Here is a 17,539-nt window from a genome sequence, read left to right on the forward strand (position 1 = left end):
GGGGCCTAGAAGAGCCAGAAGAATCTTGGGAAAGAGGTACCAAGTTGGAACTCACACTTTCCAATTTCAAAACTTACTACAAAAAGCTACAGTGGGGTGCCTGGGTGGCTCAGTGGGTTAAGGCCTCTGCCTTCGGCTTGGGTCATGGTCTCAGGGTCCTGGGATCGAGCCCCATGTTGGGCTCTCTGCTCAGCAGGGAGCCTGCTTCCCTTCCTCTCTCTCTGCCTGCTTCTCTGCCTACTTGTGATCTCTGTCTGTCAAATAAATAAATAAAAATCTTAAAAAAAAAAAAAAAGCTACAGTAACCAAGACAGTATGGTCCTGACATTAGGACAGACATAAAGAACAATGAAAGAGAGTTGAGAGTCCAATAAGCCTTCACATTCACAGTCAACTGATTATTGACAAGAGTACCAAGACAGTCTGGTAAGGAGAAAATAGTCTTCAACAAACGCTGTCAGGACAACTGGAGAGCCACATGCAAAAGGATGAAGCTGGGCTCCCATCTCACACCTTAGACAAAAATTAATTCAAAATGGATGCAAAATGTAAATACAAGAGCTAAAACTGTAAGTCTCTTAGAAGAAAACATGGATGTACATCTTTGTGACCTTGAATTAAATGGTTTCTTAGATACAACAGCAAATGAACAGCAACAAAAGAAAAAATAACCTGGACTTTTTCAAAACTGAAAACTTTTGTGCTTCAGAGGACATGATCAAGAAAGTGAAAAAACAAACAAACAAAAAAAGGTGAAAAGACAACCCACAGAATGGGAAATTTGTAAATTATATATTGTGTAAGGGACTTGTATCGAGTATATAAAAGAACTCTTACCACTCAACAATCCAATTTTTAAAAAAGGCAAAGGATCTAAATAGACATTTTTCCAAAGAAGATATATAGCCAATAAACATGTGAAAAGATGCTCAACATCACTAGTCATCAACAGGGAAATGCAAATCAAAACTACATTGAGATACTACTTTATATCTATTAGAATATAGTGGGTACATAGCTATAATATAAAAGGTCAACAATAACAAGTATTGACAAGGACACAGACAAATGGGAACCTTCATACACTACTACTGAAAATGTAAAATGGCACAGCCATTTTGGGAAAGCAGACTGGCAGCTCCCCAAAATGGTCCACAGAGTTACTATATGACCCAGGAATTCAACTCCTAGGTATAAACTCAGGAAATTGAAAACATATGTTCACATAAAAACTGGTACATAGGGGTGCCTGGGTGGCTCAGTGGGTTAAAGCCTCTGCCTTCAGCTCTGGTCGTGATCTCAGGGTCCTGGGATCGAGCCCCGAATCGGGCTCTCTGCTCAGCCGGGAGCCTGCTTCCTCTTCTCTCTCTGCCTGCTTCTCTGCCTACTTGTGATCTCTGTCTGTCAAATGAATAAATCAAATCTTAAAAAAAAAAAACCAAAAAAACCAAAAAAACCAACTGGTACATGGAATGTTCACAGCAGCGTTATTTCTAATAGCCAAAAAGTGGCAACAACCCAAATGTCCACCAACTGATGAATAAACTTATGGTATGTCTAGGGGCTGCCTGGGTGGCTCAGTAGACTGAGCATCTAGCTCTTGATTTCAGCTCGGTCATGATCTCGGGGGTTGTGAGATTGAGCCCTGCATCTGGCTCCACACTCAGCAGGGTGTCGGGTTGAAGATTCTCTCCCTCTGCCCTTCCCCCAACTTGCATATGTGCACGCACTCTCTCCAGAATAGACAAATCTTTTTTTTTTTTAAGATTTTATTTATTTATTTGATAGACAGAGATCACAAGTAGGTAGAGAGGCAGGCAGAGAGAGAGAGAGGAGGAGGCAGGCGCCCTGCTGAGCAAAGAGCCCGATGTGGGGCTCGATCCCAGGACCCTGGTATCATGACCCGAGCCGAAGGCAGAGGCTTTAATCCACTAACCCACCCAGGGGACCCCAGAATAGACAGATCTTAAAAAAAAAAAAAAAAGAAAAGAAAAGAAAAGAAAATATGATATGTCTACAGAGTATTATTCAGCCATAAAAGGTAATGAAGTACCTACACATGGTACAACATGGATAAACCTTGAAAACAGTACGGTCAGTGAGAGAAGCTAGATGCAAAAAGCCACATATCATATGACACCACTTGCACAAAATGTCCAGAATATGCAAATCCATGCAGACAGAATGGATGAGTAGTTGCTTAAGGCTGGAAGTTTTGAGCAAAACTGGGAATAACTGTTAATGGGTACAGAGTTTCTTTTTGGAGTGACAGAAAATATTCTGAAACTAGATGGTGGTATTATTACATAACTGAATATACTACTAAAAAACTGCTGATATATCTTTTAAAAAGGTGAATTTTATGTGAGTTTTATCTCAATAAAATTTATTTTTCTTTTTCCAAGAATATTTTATTTATTTGAGAGAGAGAAAGTGAGGGACAGAGCATAAATGGAGGGAGAGCAGCAAAGGAAGAGGGAGTAGTAGACTCTCTGCTGAGTTAGAAGCCCGATTCGGGGCTCCATCCCAGGACTCTGGGATCATGACTGGAGCCAAAGGTAGATGCTTGACCGACTGAGCCACCCAGGTACCCCGATAAAGCTTTATTTTAAAGAAGACAGAGAATATAATTTAATTTTTAAAGTAACTCATGGGCACACTACTGTGCTTCTCTCTCTGTTTTAAGGGTTTTCTTTTGGCCTCCTTCTTCCATATTCTGTAACTTTGCTTGCTGTACTATGCTTACTTCTTCTTTTTGAAAAGATTTATTTATTTGACAGAGAGAGAGAGAGAGAGAGTGCACGCATGGGTGCATACACACAAGTAGGGGAAGCAGCAGGCAGAGGGAGAGAGAGAAGCAGGCACCCCACTGAGCAGGGAGCCCAATAAGGGGCTCAATCCCAGGACCCTGGGATCATGATCTGAGCCGAAGGCAGCCGCTTAACGACTGAGCCAACCAGGCACCTCCTGTGTCTACTTCTAAGAGTCTTTTCCATTCTTTTCTAGTTGGTTGGAGCTAGAAAACTAGAAACTCAAGCTTATTACAAATAATACAGTAAATACTAGCTAATACTGCTCTTAACACATCAGGGGTAAACTATACATCTCTGTAATGGCTTACTTCTAGGTCTTAGTATTCTGACTAAATACTGGAAGACTGTCACATTACTACACAACCATTCCAGACCCTGGGCTCTTTTTTTTTTTTTTTTCTTTTTTTCAAAGATTTTATTTACTTATTTGATAGAGATCACAAGTAGGCAGAGTGGCAGGCAGAGAGAAAGGGGGGAAGCAGGCTCCCTGCTGACCAGAGAACCCGATGCGGGGCTCAATCCAAGGACCCTGAGATCATGACCTGAGCCGAAGGCAGAGGCTTAACCCACTGAGCCACCCAGGTGCCCCAGACCCTGGGCTCTTAACCCAATGAAAGATGCCTCTGATATAAACCATCCTCCAAATGGTGCTGTAGACAAAGATAGGGACACAGAGCCAGAAGGCTTAGATGCTAGCAATGGCTCTGACGTTAACCAGTAGAAAGTCTTTCCACTGGAAACTCTAGGCCTTGGTTTCTCTTATCTATAAACCAAACAACTGACCTAGTTTCCTTCCAAATCCATGGCCACGCCCTTTTCACATGTGACACAAATATGTGGTCCCTAAAAAAGTGCTTACACATAAAAATATCAAAGGCACCAAAATAAAGGAGTAAAAGTAATAGCATACTTACGGGTACGATCCCTGTTCCAGGCATGACAGGTGATTGGCTCTAGTAAAAACTGATGTAGGGACATTATTCTTAGTGTTTTCAAAGGATAGAAAGCTGTAATAAGCAACAGAAAAAAGCATTTAAAAGGCAGGCAACACATATTTAAGTTATCTGGGGATCCCAAAATGTTTGGGGATGAATAAAACATTACTGTCCCATTAAAAAAATCAATCTCAATGTCAAAACCAAATCATTTAAATACAACAAGCACTGTAACCACCAATGTACCAATGTGTAGTTTATTCTGTCAAGGGTCATCAAGGGACTCTAAAACCATGAATTAAAGACTACTGGGGTACAGGATAGTCACACAGTCTCAAATGATCACCCCAGAGATTACTTACTAATTTCAAAGAGAGAAAAATGAGCCTTAACAACAACAACAAAAAAATCTGGCAGTCACCATCTTACCAAGCGATCAAACTTATTATTGAAAAGACTGGAACAATCTAATCTGATGGGCTTCCCAATGGGAGGAAACACGAAGTACACACATCATCACTTAAAAATAGTGACTACTTAATTTATCATCCAGACCAGAAAATGTTTAAGAAAGCAGAAAGGGGCATTATTAATTATGTTGTGACAACAGGTCACAGGACTATCCTGGAGAAACCTGGTAATACGGCCAACCCACCTACCAAGTATTTCTGCCACACATCTTTGATTTAAATCCAATCAAGACCCAGACCTACTTCCCAGTTTTGAGGAAATTAAGGGGAGGGGAATGAGTCAAATAACACAAACCGGGGGTGGGGGGGTAAAAAGTTCAAACCAGAATATATATATGCTATCCTAGAAAACAAGTGGCCTGGACTATTATTCATAAAAGGCAATGGGTATGAAGCAGATTGTTCTAGATTAAAAGAGCTAAGAAAATCAAATTCGACAAATGACACTTGATTGCAATCTATTTTTACAATAGCCATAGAAGACATATTTGGTACAATAAGGAAAATATGAATTTGTACTACATATTACATAACAATACGGAGTTACTTCCAATGTCTTAACTGCAACTGTTTGCCATTAGACAGTGTGTACAAACTGAGGAGATAACGATGTGAAGTGTTTAAGGATGAAGTGTCATGATGTCTCCTTTAATTTATTTTCAGTAGTTCAGGACAAGTAGATTATATACTATAAAGAACAAATTTGGCAAAATGTTAACAACTGGAAAATCTACACAAAGAGTATACTATATAGGTGTTACATCGCTCTTTAAACTTTTTATTGAAAATGAAAAGCAGGAATCTGTGAAACATCGTTAAATTAAAAATCAAATAAAATTCTCTATTTCATAGATACCCAAATCTAGATCCAAAGAGGCAACCATGACTGAAATAAAAGAAATTTTTTTTAAAAAGCAGCCAGATCCTCTTCTATCATTTCCAAGAGACACTCTTAGAATACTTTATTGATTTATTTTTTTTAAAGATTTCATTTTTTTTAGATTTTATTTATTTATTTATTTGACAGACAAAGATCACAAGTAGGCAGAGAGGCAGGCAGAGAGAGGGGGGTCAGCAGGCTCCCTGCTGAGCAGAGAGCCCAATGCGGAGGCTCAATCCCAGGACTCCGGGATCATGACCCGAGCAGAAGGCTGAGGCTTATCCCACTGAGCCACCTAAGCACCCCCCCCTTTTTTTTTTTTAAAGATTTTATTTATTTATTTGACAGACAGAGATCACAAGTAGGCAGAGAAGCAGGCAAAGAGAAAGGAAGGGAAGCAGGCTCCCCGCTGAGCAGAAAGCCCATGCAGGGCTCGATCCCAGGACCCTGAGACCATGACCCCAGCCGAAGGCAGAGGCTTTAACCCACTGAGCCACCCACCCGCCCCTCTTAGAATACTTTAAATACACAACACTCTGAAGTTTCAATACATTTCAGTACAAGTCTTTAACCTAGGGTGGAAAGTGAAATGTAAGACAGGAATCTGGATGTAAATAGGAAATGAATGGAAAGGACAGCAGGAGGTTATGAAGTGAACAAAGTTCAGCAGACAAAACAGAAATCAATCTCAGTGGAAGGCAGAAGAAATGTCTCTGTTAATTGTTGTAAAGGAATCCAAAGGTCAAAAAGAAATGAAGTGCACCCTTAAATAAAACATATGATATCTTGAACTGGCACAGAAATGTTAGTGTTTCATAGTCTACTCTAAAGTGAAGATACTTAGGTCACTGGTTTTTTACTCTTACATGTTCTAGAAAGCAAACTGCAACTCACAAGTAAAGAAAACCAGCCTCTAACTGGAAATTAAAAAAAAAAAAAGTTTTAAACGCATTCAAATGAGGCTGCTTAATGTGTTTTTTTAAAAACAAACTTCCAGATGCTCACTGCATGATTCTCTCTTTACAGCTGATATCAGATACTCACCCTTCACAACATGTTTTACTCAGTTACTCAAAATAACATACCGTGTCACAAATATCTCCTTAATTAAAAGCAATTTAGTTCAAAAGCCATATTTTAAAGGCTCATTTGTTAATTAAAACAAAACTGGCCTACAAATAATTCAACGTGACTACATGCAATAAAAACACATTATTTCACGTATAGTTAAAAAAGGAACAGTTGCGGGGTGCCTGGGTGGCTCAGAGGGTTAAGCCTCTGCCTTTGGCTCAAGTCATGATCTCAGGGTCCAGGGATGGAGCCCTGCACCGGGCTCTCTGCTCAGCAGGGAGACTACTTTCCCCCTCTCTCTCTGCCTGCCTCTCTGCCTACTTGTGATCTCTCTCTCTATGTCAAATAAATAAATAAAATCTTAAAAAAAAAAAAAAGGAACAGTTGCAAAAACGTTCTCATTCTTTAACCAGCTTTTCTTTAAAGACTTTTTTTTTTTAAAGATTTTATTTATTTATTTGACAGACAGAGATCACAAGTAAGCAGAAAGGCAGGCAGAGAGAGAGAAGGAAGCAGGCTCCCCGCTGAGCAGAGAGCCCAATGTGGGGCTCGATCCCAGGACCCTGGGACCATGACCTGAGCCGAAGGCAGAGGCTTTAACCCATTGAGCCACCCAGGCGCACCTTTAAAGACTTATTTTTAAGTAATCTCTACACCCATAGTGGGGCTTGAATTTACAATCCTGAGATCAAGAACTGCATGCTCCACTGACTTGAGCCAGCTAAGCATCCCTCAACTCAGTTTTTTAAGCAAAGTAGCAAAGCTTTCAAAAGAGGTAAACATTTTCATAATGGCATAATTACTTCTAAAATTGCATTTCTAAGTTTGTTCTATCATTCAAGTTCCATATGTGCAGATACACTCAGACCTGTACTTCATTTATAATCATGTAGATATTTAAAGTCTGTAGAGTACGACAACACTCGTTTGTCAAATTTATAAGGCACCCAGTAAACAGAGTCTGTATTCATCAAACTCAGTGAGTGCAGGAGAGTAATAGCTTGAATTCTGTCCCAAGAAAAAGATGCTTTCTGTCATAGCATGATAATTCTAATTCTAAACTCTGATTAATATTTAAGTGACACCTGAAAACTTTTGTCTTAATGAGAGTAGGTAAGAGAAAAAGGGACAATAAAGACGGTGACATGAAATTTGACCAGCTTCTATTGTTAAGGTCTTATTGTAGAGCACTGAGAGAAAAAACGACTTATGATTTATAGTATGATTCCAGGCACTCACCCTACAACCCAACTCCTTTTTTTATCTATCACTTTGCGTACAGTCATTCTGATGTTTGGTTGCCATGCACTCTGGAGCCAAGGGGACCTGAGTTTGAATCTTGACTTGATCACATACATACTGGCTATGAGACCCAGCACAGGTCACTTAACATCTCTAAATCTCATTTTAAAAAAAAATATGTAAAATGGACATGTCACCGACATCCCAAGGCTATAGGTATGAGGATTAAATAAGATATGTGTAGTACAAAGCATAGCTCAGAAGTGATGCTAAGTTAGTTCCCTGTCGTCCTCTGACCCAAGGCTTTTGAACCATCTCTAGAAGTACACACTGGTTATTATCCTCTGAACTTGGAAATGTCTACATACATTTTGAATTCTTGGCCCTGAAGCCTGAAAGTATTTGTACAGTGAGGATTTAAGTTCCCTGTTTAGGATCAGTTTCCAACACTGTGATTCATCCAGTTTCTAATTGCTCTCATTACCCAACCCAGCAATCCCAGGTACTCCAACAAGGTCACCACACCCTCCACAACATTCTGAGACAAGGTTTCGATGCCAGGCACCAGCCTCACTGGCAGATCATTTTAAACTTCTTTATGCAGAATTTGTTTCAGCATAGGATTAGTTAACTAGATCAAAATACAGCACTCTTCTTCCAAGCAAGTGTTTCATTTTTCCAAGATAATCCCCTCCTTTAATTGTGATAAGTAGATGAATTAACCTTGGAAGGTTTACGAATACTAGGGTAGGAAGCAGCCAGTTACACCCAGTCCCTAACAGGGTAAAAACACCCTCCAGACTGATACCCTCTCCTTTTTCCTTAGATACCTGAAAAAAACAGGACCTAATTGAAACCAAAAGGTGAGATAAAACTGATTTAAGGGCGCCTGGGTGGCTCAGGTCATGATCCCAGGGTCCTGGGATGGAGGCCCACATCGGGCTCTCTGCTCAGCAAGGAGCTTGCCTCCCCCCCCACCCCGCCTGCCTCTCTGCCTACTTGTGATCTCTCTCTCTCTCTGTCAAATAAATAAATAAAATCTTTTAAAAAATTGATTTAAAAAAGAAAAGAGCTGAACCAGTTTAACTTCAGTAATTCAGCCAATGAGTTGAAGTAGATAAAAGTAGGTTAGCATTTCCTTCAAGTTCCAGAGCTGCAGTATGAGACAGATGGCTTTCTAATCAAAGATTCTAAGCTACAATTTATTAAGTGTCTACCATGTTCCCAGCAGTGTAGTTAAGTACAGGGATAGGGCCAGACACATAAATACATCTGACACTTTCCTGGTCCTCCTGTCTGGGCGGAGGGGGCGGGGGGGGGGTAGGTTAGGAAAAGAAGATAAGATACATATGCACAGAATCCTCAGAACAGTAGAAATAGCTAGCATTTATTAAGCACCTACTCTGGGCCAGGTACTATTCTAGGCAATTAATGCAAATAAGCTCACTTGATTTAAAAAAAAAAAAAAAAAAAAAAAAGCCCCAAGAACCTTCCTACCGCAGACGAGGAAACAGGGACTCAAAAAAGCAATATTCCCAAAGAAGTGGTGGTGCCGGGACTGGATTAGGGGCTGTCTTACTGAAGGGGCTGGAACGTGAAAGGGGGTACATAAAAGGCCCCACGGAGCGAGCAGGGGCGGGTTTGTGCGATACTGACTTAAGAGAAGGCGGCACTCGAGCGGAGGAAGCTTAAAGAACTCTGGGGAGGGTCTTTCAAGTTCAGGAGCGCCCCCCACCCCCCGCAAGAGCTCAAAGATTGAGGTCTCCCCTAGACAGGACCGGGACCGTCCAGGGTCGCCCACCGCGCAGTACCTATTATTCTAGATGCTAAAGAAAGGAACGTTCGTCGCGACGCTCGGCGAGGGGGAAGGTCATCTAATTTACTACAATTTTACAGTTTGTGATAAACGCCCATCATAGAGGAGCAAACAGGGCTAAGAAGCGCAGGTGAAAAAGCCGCTAATTCTGGCACCGAAGCAGGCTCGGAGCTGGAAAATCTGGAGAGAAGCGCTCTATGTCTGTGGGAACCCCACGGGCTCAGCGGGCCCCACGGAGAATGGGGATCCCCCGCCCCCACCCGAGGCCGGGCCAGGAGACCCGGCCCGCCCCTGAGCCCCGCGGCCTAAGCCCCCGCCTCATCGCCCCCGCGGGTTCAACTTCGGTGCGACGCCGGGCCAGTGGCGTCCGACTGGGTCAGGAGATCGCCCTGCTGTCCCTTACCTGGGATCGGGGCAGTGTGGACCGGCTCGGAGCGGAGAATTCGCGGACTCTGGTCAGTCGACGCGAACAGGCTCCGGCGGGCGCGGGCGGAGGACCGAGGCCCAGAGGGAGCGGCTGACAGATCCCGGAAATGGCCACGGCGCTTGCGCGGAGCGGCCGCGCGGCTGTCTGCGCACGCGCTTAGCTTGGGCGCGCGGCCGGAGCCCCGCGCGGGTGCGGCGAAGGGAGGGTCCCGCGTTCTGAGCGCCCCCTTGCAAAGGGGTGTCGCACACCGGCTCGAAGGTGGTGGCGAAGCAGCGTGGATGGCTTCTTTTCCTCAGAAAGTTTTCTCAGCCTCGCAGACCGAGGTGTGGAGCCTTGGCGCTTTCCACAAGTGCTTTTGTCAGGAAACGAATTAGAACTGAGGCCTTTTCGAGCCATAGGGACCCGACGAACGACTACATTTTTCTCCCTTCAGGGAGAAGTTTCCCTCTTCAAAGCCAGTTTCCTTCTGTGGAAAGCCTCTGAGATCCTCCCCGAGGAACCTTCTCGACCTCTCTTCGGTCGGAATCGCATGTTCCCTGCTCCCAAAATGATGCCACAGGACAGAGGAGTTGGGGGAATTCATCGCCCCCTCCCAGCCCCACAAACACGTGGAGACACTGCCTGCTGTACAATTGAGGCTTCTAAACCCCACTTCCTGCTGGACTTGGCGCCCTTGAACCCATAGAAATCCTGGAGCAGCACTCCTTTCGTTGGGGCCACCGCAGGTCACCAACAGAGTGCCTCTGGTGGCTTTCAAGCTTGACCCCAGTGCTTGCTCAGAAGGTGATGTTCACAAAAGTGAAGTCACATTCCTCATTTCAGAACCACGCTCTGTTCTGTAGGGTTAGTTAACCCAGCTGCCCAAGGAGCATGAATGCACTGGAAGTAAACTGGTTTTATTTTGTCCTTTGGCTACAAAGTCTTTGGTCCTAGGGAGGTGGAGAACAGACGGAGAGAGCAGAAAGACCATTTTAAATTAATGACCTCCCTCCCAGTGACAGTATCTTGGCCCAGGAAGGACAGCACAAATGGCACCAGGGATCCCTCATGTGTCTGTAAGTTACATGAACTAATCCAGAAGTATGTGGAATTGGTATCTGGAGTCAAAATACCAACTATTTGGTTTCGATCCCACTTCACAAAAGATAGTTCCTTCTTTGAAGGAGTTTATAATTAGGGTAGATGAGAATAACATACAGATCTATAGACCTTGATGAAGGTGTTGCTACAAGTTGGTGCCAGGACTGGCCTCCTGATACATGGTCCAGAGCATTTCCATGACCTCATGTCCTGGTTATAAGAGCCACTGGAGTTACAAGGAGGGTGAGTTATTTTTAGTGTTTGTTTTTTTTTACATGCCTAATGACACTCATCTAGTATCCCAAATGAGGATTCTCTTTTAAAAAATTAGTACCAGGGAAGGTGGTACTTAGAAATGGGAAATGGGAGGATTGCATACTGTCATGAAATGATTTTGTCTGTGTTATTGATTCAGTGGAATAGGAACAGAATTGAATTGGAATTTGGTCAAACTTCAAGTCGTCAGGTATTTAATAAGTACTCACCAAATGCCAAGATTTGTGTTAAGCATTTCAGGAAATGTACACAAGAGTTGGGTAAGAGCATTCTGTCCTCAAGGAGCCCAGAAGCTAGGGTAATATTAGTTCACACATAATTTTAAGTACAAGGAAATACACAATGCCTTAAACCTGGAAGATCCTACTTAATATTTGTTGAATGAAACTGTGAATGAATGAAATAAACAGACTGGAGTTTCAAAGAATACAGAGGTTACTACCAGTTATGAGTGGGAGAAGGGGCTTACATAGATGCATCAGGAAAGTACCCAGTCATAGGTCAGAAAGATTACATGTTTGCAAAGGCCTAAAGATTTCCATCTGCTCAGAAGGACCTTGATTTAGTATCTGGAATGTGGTTTGGGGGGTAAGAAGGTTGGTTCTCCCTTGAGCCCCACCTGGACAATGAACACTTACTGCCAGTCTGCCTCCATTTAAAAAAAAATTTTTTTTAAGGTTTTTATTTATTGATTTGATAGGGAGCACAATCAGGGGGAACAGCAGGGAGAGGGAAAGGCCAATTCCCTGCCGAGCAGGGACCCCGATGCAGAGCTTGATCCCAGCACCGTGGGATGGTGACCTGAGCTGAAAGCAGATGCTTAACCGACTGAGCCACCCAGGTGCCCCACTTTTTATTTTTATTTATTTATTTATTTATTTTTAAAGATTTTATTTATTTATTTGACAGACAGAGATCACAAGTAGGCAAAGAGGCAGGCAGAGAGAGAGGAGGAAACAGGCTCCCCGCCGAGCGGAGAGCCCAATGCGGGACTCGATCCCAGGACCCCGAGATCATGACCCACGCCGAAGGCAGAGGCTTTAACCCATTGAGCCACCCAGGCGCCCCTGCCCCACTTTTTAGAAAAAATTTTAAAATAATCTCTATACCCAATGTGGGGCTTAAACTTATGACCCCTGAGATCAAGAGTCCCATGCTCTACCAACTGAGCAGATTCACGTCTGCCTCCATTTTGTATCTTACATGGGTTAATGCTTACCACCTACTCACCACAAAACTGTTGGAAATATTTATTGAATCAATGCCTATAAAAGCTATAAGCAAACAAAAGGACAGAAACACAAATGCATACTCTGTGTTAATGGTTAATAATGCTTGTGCTTTAGATGTTGCCCTAATTGCCCACTCCTTTAGATATTGTCCTCAATGGTTCCAAGGAGGGGAAAGTTTCCTATGGAAAGGATCTTATGCAATTCAATACAGAGGACTGAAAAATGCATGCAAATTCTTGCGCTTTAGGCGGTTTACCCAGTTCATTTCCATAGCACAGGGATGGGACCACTTAGTTTGCGGTGTGTCTAGAGGCATAAGGTAGTCTCAGATGGTATATAAATACTATACTATCACAAACATCATTCTTATGAGACAAACACGTGAGCAAACTTATGAATACCAGGGATTGTTTTCCTAATTTGGTAAGTAAAATCTGTAGTTCACTGGCTTGTAAATCTAGAGGCTGAAGCCATGTACACATTTTGCTTCTAACGCTTTTTCCATGTTATGCAAATTCAGTTATTTATTTTTTTTAAGATTTTATTTATTTATTTGACGGACAGAGATCACAAGTAGGCAGAGAGAGAGGAGGAAGCAGACTCCCTGCTGAGCAGAGAGCCCGATTTGGGGCTCGATCCCAGGACCCTGAGATCATGACCTGAGCTGAAGGCAGAGGCTTTAACCCACTGAGCCACCCAGGCACCCCGATTCAGGTTATTTTAATGGAAAGATGTATAATGGAGTACTTAAGATCTTGAGTTCATTGATGTTGGAAATAGATAGAACTGGGTTCAAATTTTGGTTCTGCAGATTATCATCTATATGTTTTTGGACAAATCAGTAAACTTCTCTTAAATTTATCAGTCAAGGGGTGCCTGGGTGGCTCAGTGGGTTAAAGCCTCTGCCTTCAGCTCAGGTCATGATTCCAGGGTCCTGGGATCGAGCCCCTCATCGGGCTCTCTGCTCAGCGGGGAGCCTGCATCCTCCCTTCTGTCTCTCTGCCTGCCTCTCTGCCTACTTGTGATCTGTCTGTCAAATAAATAAATAAAATCTTTAAAAAAAAATTTATCTGTCAAATGAGGATTATAGTTTCCATCTCTTAGGATTGTTCCTTAGGATTAAAATAGAGAATGTATACAAAATGTGTGTCTGTCCTTGGCTTATTAAAAGTAGTCAATAAATTGTGGCAGTTATTTTTTGAATGTAATGTACCAAGTTGGTTGTCACAATTTATTGTTTCCCAATTTTTTTTTCCAATCTGTGGCTTCTCTTTGTATATTATCTTAGTTAATATCTTTCAAAGAGCAGAAGTGCTTAATTTTGAGGAAGTCCATTTATCTGTTGTCATGTAAGGAATCATTGACTAGGGTTCCTGGGTGGCTCAGTGAGTTAAGCATCTGCCTTCAGCTCGGGTCATGATCCCAGCGGGGTCCTGGGATCGAGTACCACATCCCACCTTGGGCTCCCTGCTCAGCAGGGAGTCTGCTTCTCCCTCTTCCCTTTACTCTGGTTGTGCTCTCTCTCACTCTCTTGCTCTCTCAAATAAATAAATAAAATCTTTTAAAAAATGAAATCTTTGACTAATCCAAGGTTATATAGATTTTTTCCTTTTTTTTTTTCTAGAAGTTTTATATATAGATTGATTTTAGAGTGTTAAACTAAGCTTGTGTTGTTGGGAAAAGTCCTACTTGGTCTTTTTTCTTTTCTTTTAAGATTTTATTTGTCAGAGAGAGCACAAGCAGGGGAAGCAGCAGGCAGAGCAGGCAGAGGTGGCCGTTGGGGTAGAGACTACATTAAAAAAATTCTTTAGAGGCTGTAAGCAGCTTCCTCAAAAACACACTATCAAAAGTAATAACAAAGTCAATGCAAATACTAAAAAAAAGAATTCAGCAATTTAAAATCTTGGCTTAGGAAGGATATTGTTTTGCAGTTTACTTTTCTGGTAATTTTTTTTTTAAGTTTTGGTATTTGAGTAATTTTGGCTTCATAACGAGTTCAGAAGTATTCTTTTAAATTTTCTGTAAGAGTTTGTGTAGAATTGGCATTTCTTAATTTTTAAACATGGGAGTTTAAAGTTATATTTTTGTGATTGATTTATGCCTTAATTGAATAATTTCTAGGTTAGTTACTAATTTGTTTTTGCTTGCTTATTTAAATTACTAAGAAAGATGTTTTAATATCTCCCAAGTGGTCATGGAGTTGTCTCTTTCTACTCTCTGTTTTTTTTCTTTGTATATTTTAAGGCTATATTATAGGTGCCCCTATGTTATAGAATTGTTATGTCTTATGAGTTAGATGTTGTATCGTTATGAAATATTCCTTCTTTTAAAAATATTTATTTGAGAGCAAGAGCACACAGGCACGTGCAAGCTCATGAGTGGGGGGGGGCAGTGGGAGTGGGAGAGAAGCAGACTCCATGCTGAGCACGGAGCCTGACTCCAGGCTCAGTCTTACCACCCTGAGATCATGACCTGAGCCAAAATGAAGAGTCAGATGCTTGACTGACTGAGCCACCCGAGAGCTCCCCCCACTTTTTTTTAAAGTAAGCTGTACACCCAACATGGGGCTTGAACTCACAACGCTGAGATCAAGAGTCCCATGGGATACCAACTAAGCAGCCATGTGCCCTGGAATATTCCTTTCTAATAGTGCTTTTGCTCTTAATACTTACTTCTCTGATATTAATATAGCTGTACCAGCTTTATTTGGGTTAGGGTTTGCCTAGTATATCTTTTTTTTCTTTTACTCTCTACTTTTCTATTACTTTATGCTTTTAGATGTGTTGCTCATAAACAGCATGCAGGTGTTTTTTTTTTTTTTTAAGATTTTATTTATTCATTTGCCAGAGAAAGAGAGAGTACAAGCAGGGGGAGCAGCAGGTAGCGTGAGAGGGAGAAGCAGGAACCCTGCTGAGCAGGGAACCCCATGTAGGACTGGATCCCAGGAGCCTGGGATCATGACCTGAGCTGAACACTGCCACTTAACCAACTGAGCCACCCAGGCATCCCTATGCAGTTGGTTTTTGATTACAGTATATTTATTTTACAACTGAAATATCCATTCATTTACACTTAAAGCAATTAATGATATATTTGAATTTAACTCGATCATTTTCTTATATGCTTTATTTTTGTCCTGATTATTCTGTTTTTTTCCTCTCTCCTTTCTTGCCTTCTTTTGGATTGATTATTTTTTATTATTCCATTTTCAAGAACTAATTTAGAGGTGTGCTGGCGTGTGCTCACACTGGCTCAGGAGAACAGCTTGTGCTGTCTTTTCCCAAATTCATGTTCAGTAACCTCTTGTTGGTAGCTTGAAATCGGCCACCATGGGAGCATTTATACCATAGAGAGTAGCAAAGGCTGCAGATCAGGGCTTTTTGTCCTACAGAGCACACCAGTGATCAGTACTTTCTCTTCCTGGGTAAATGCTAAGGTCTTAGATTACCTTAACTCCCTTATTATTCTTCTCCATAGTTATATGCTATTCTTGTCACACATTTTAATTCTATAATAAATATTGTATATTTGCCATTTCCTGGAGTTCCTGTGGGATTGTTTCCATTACCAACTCGTTTTGACTGGTTCTCATTTTGTATTCTTGTCCTCTTCTATGGTTGGTTATCAATGTTGTGTCTAACATTTTAATTTTTAAATTATGTAGGAATAATTTCAGACCTAAAATGATTTTATCTTTGCCCAGATAAGATTTTCATTCTCATTTTGCCAAGTGCCTGAGGATGTCGCCAATCTGGGATCACCTTAAACTAATTTTAGGATTTGGGATTTTTCTGGGCCATTCAGATGACTCAAGGCTGGGAAGAATGTTCTTGAGCAGAATATTCATCTTCTTTTTTTTTTTTTTTTTTTTTTTTTTAAAGATTTTATTTATTTATTTGACAGAGATCACAAGCAGGCAGAAAGGCAGGCAGAGAGAGGAGGAAGCAGGCTCCCTGCAGAGCAGAGAGCCCGATGCGGGGCTCGATCCCAGGACGCTGGGATCATGACCTGAGCCGAAGGCAGCGGCCCTAACCCACTGAGCCACCCAGGCGCCCCGCAGAATATTCATCTTCTAATTCACCCTTATTCCTGGTGTCCCATCCCAAAGCACAGATGTAATGGCTAATTTTGTTTGTCAACATAACTGAGCCCAGATATTTGATTAAATATTATTCTGGGTGTTTCTGTGAGGCTGTTTTTGGATGAGATTGACATTTTAGACTGGTAGGCTGAATAAAGCAGATTGCCCTCCGTAATATGGGTGAACATCATCCAATAGTAGCATCTGTTTACCACTCAATAAAACAAAAGGCTGACCACTCCCAAGTAAGAAAGAATTCCTTCTTCTTGATAGCCTTTGAACTGCAACATTGGCTCTTTCTGGTTGTCAGGCAGTTCTGGCCTTCAACCTTGAACAGGGATATCAACTGTGAAGATTTTTTTGCTTGCTAGCCTCCATAATCATATAAGGCAATTCCTTTTTTTTTTTTTTAAAGATTTTACTTATTTATTTGACACAGAGAGAGATCACAAGTAGGCAGAGAGGCAGGCAGAGACAGAGGGGTAAGCAGGCTCCCCGCTGAGCAGAGAACCCGATGCGGCTCGATCCCAGGACCCTGAGACCATGACCTGAGAGAAGGCAGAGGCTTAACCCACTGAGCCACCCAGGCGCCCCAAGGCAATTCGTTTTATTAAGTGTTTTTATACCTGTGTATCTACTGATGTAACTGTAGATCTGTCTGTATCTATTTGCTATTGTTTTTGTTTTCCTGGGGATCCCTGACTACGACAACAGATGTTTACCAGGACCCTTGTTTTTGGAGGACCCTGAACTCCATCTTTTGTCTCCATAGTATAATAGACTTTTAAGAAGTACTGTTGAGGTTCTTAGCCACCTCGTCTGGAATCAACCAGTAGTCTGTGGGATAAAGCAGTCCTAAAATGCAAGTCTCACTCCCTGATGTTCTCTTTTCTCTTGGATATTGACCTGTTATTTACTCTCTGATTAGCTCTCTCTTATCTCTTACCTCTCTTATCTTTGTATATTTTTTCCACCTTTCTCGTTTTGGCTAGTGGGAGAGTTGTCTGTCACCCCAGTCCTCCATTACCAGAATCATTTGGTAAGTAATTATTTTTAAAAAATTGCTGTATTCGTCTATTTTATTTTGCTAAATTCTACCACATGAGTTATATATCTTTAACACATTAGCACACTGTTTATTTGGTTTGCAGTACATTTGTTGCAGATTAAAGGGGATATTTAATTCTCATCTAGTATAGTGTGTATCATTGCATAC

The 17,539-nt window shown here is 41.7% G+C and overlaps 1 protein-coding gene across 1 annotated transcript in view; it reads right to left on the minus strand.

Moving 5' to 3' along the window:
* ARPC1A (actin related protein 2/3 complex subunit 1A) overlaps nucleotides 1–9,757 on the minus strand; it is a 32,846-nt gene extending 23,089 nt beyond the window's left edge. The window contains exons 1-2 of the mRNA XM_080830017.1: nucleotides 9,631–9,757; nucleotides 3,728–3,820 (exon numbers count right to left, since the gene is read on the minus strand). Of these exons, the coding sequence (XP_080686143.1) occupies nucleotides 3,728–3,791 (64 nt within the window). The 5' untranslated portion in view covers nucleotides 3,792–3,820; nucleotides 9,631–9,757. The remainder of the gene's footprint in view (nucleotides 1–3,727; nucleotides 3,821–9,630) is intronic.
* Between the last annotated feature and the right edge of the window lie 7,782 nt (nucleotides 9,758–17,539).

The sequence above is a fragment of the Martes martes genome, assembly GCF_963455335.1.
Source record: "Martes martes genome assembly, chromosome: 18".
Lineage (NCBI taxonomy): Eukaryota > Metazoa > Chordata > Mammalia > Carnivora > Mustelidae > Martes > Martes martes.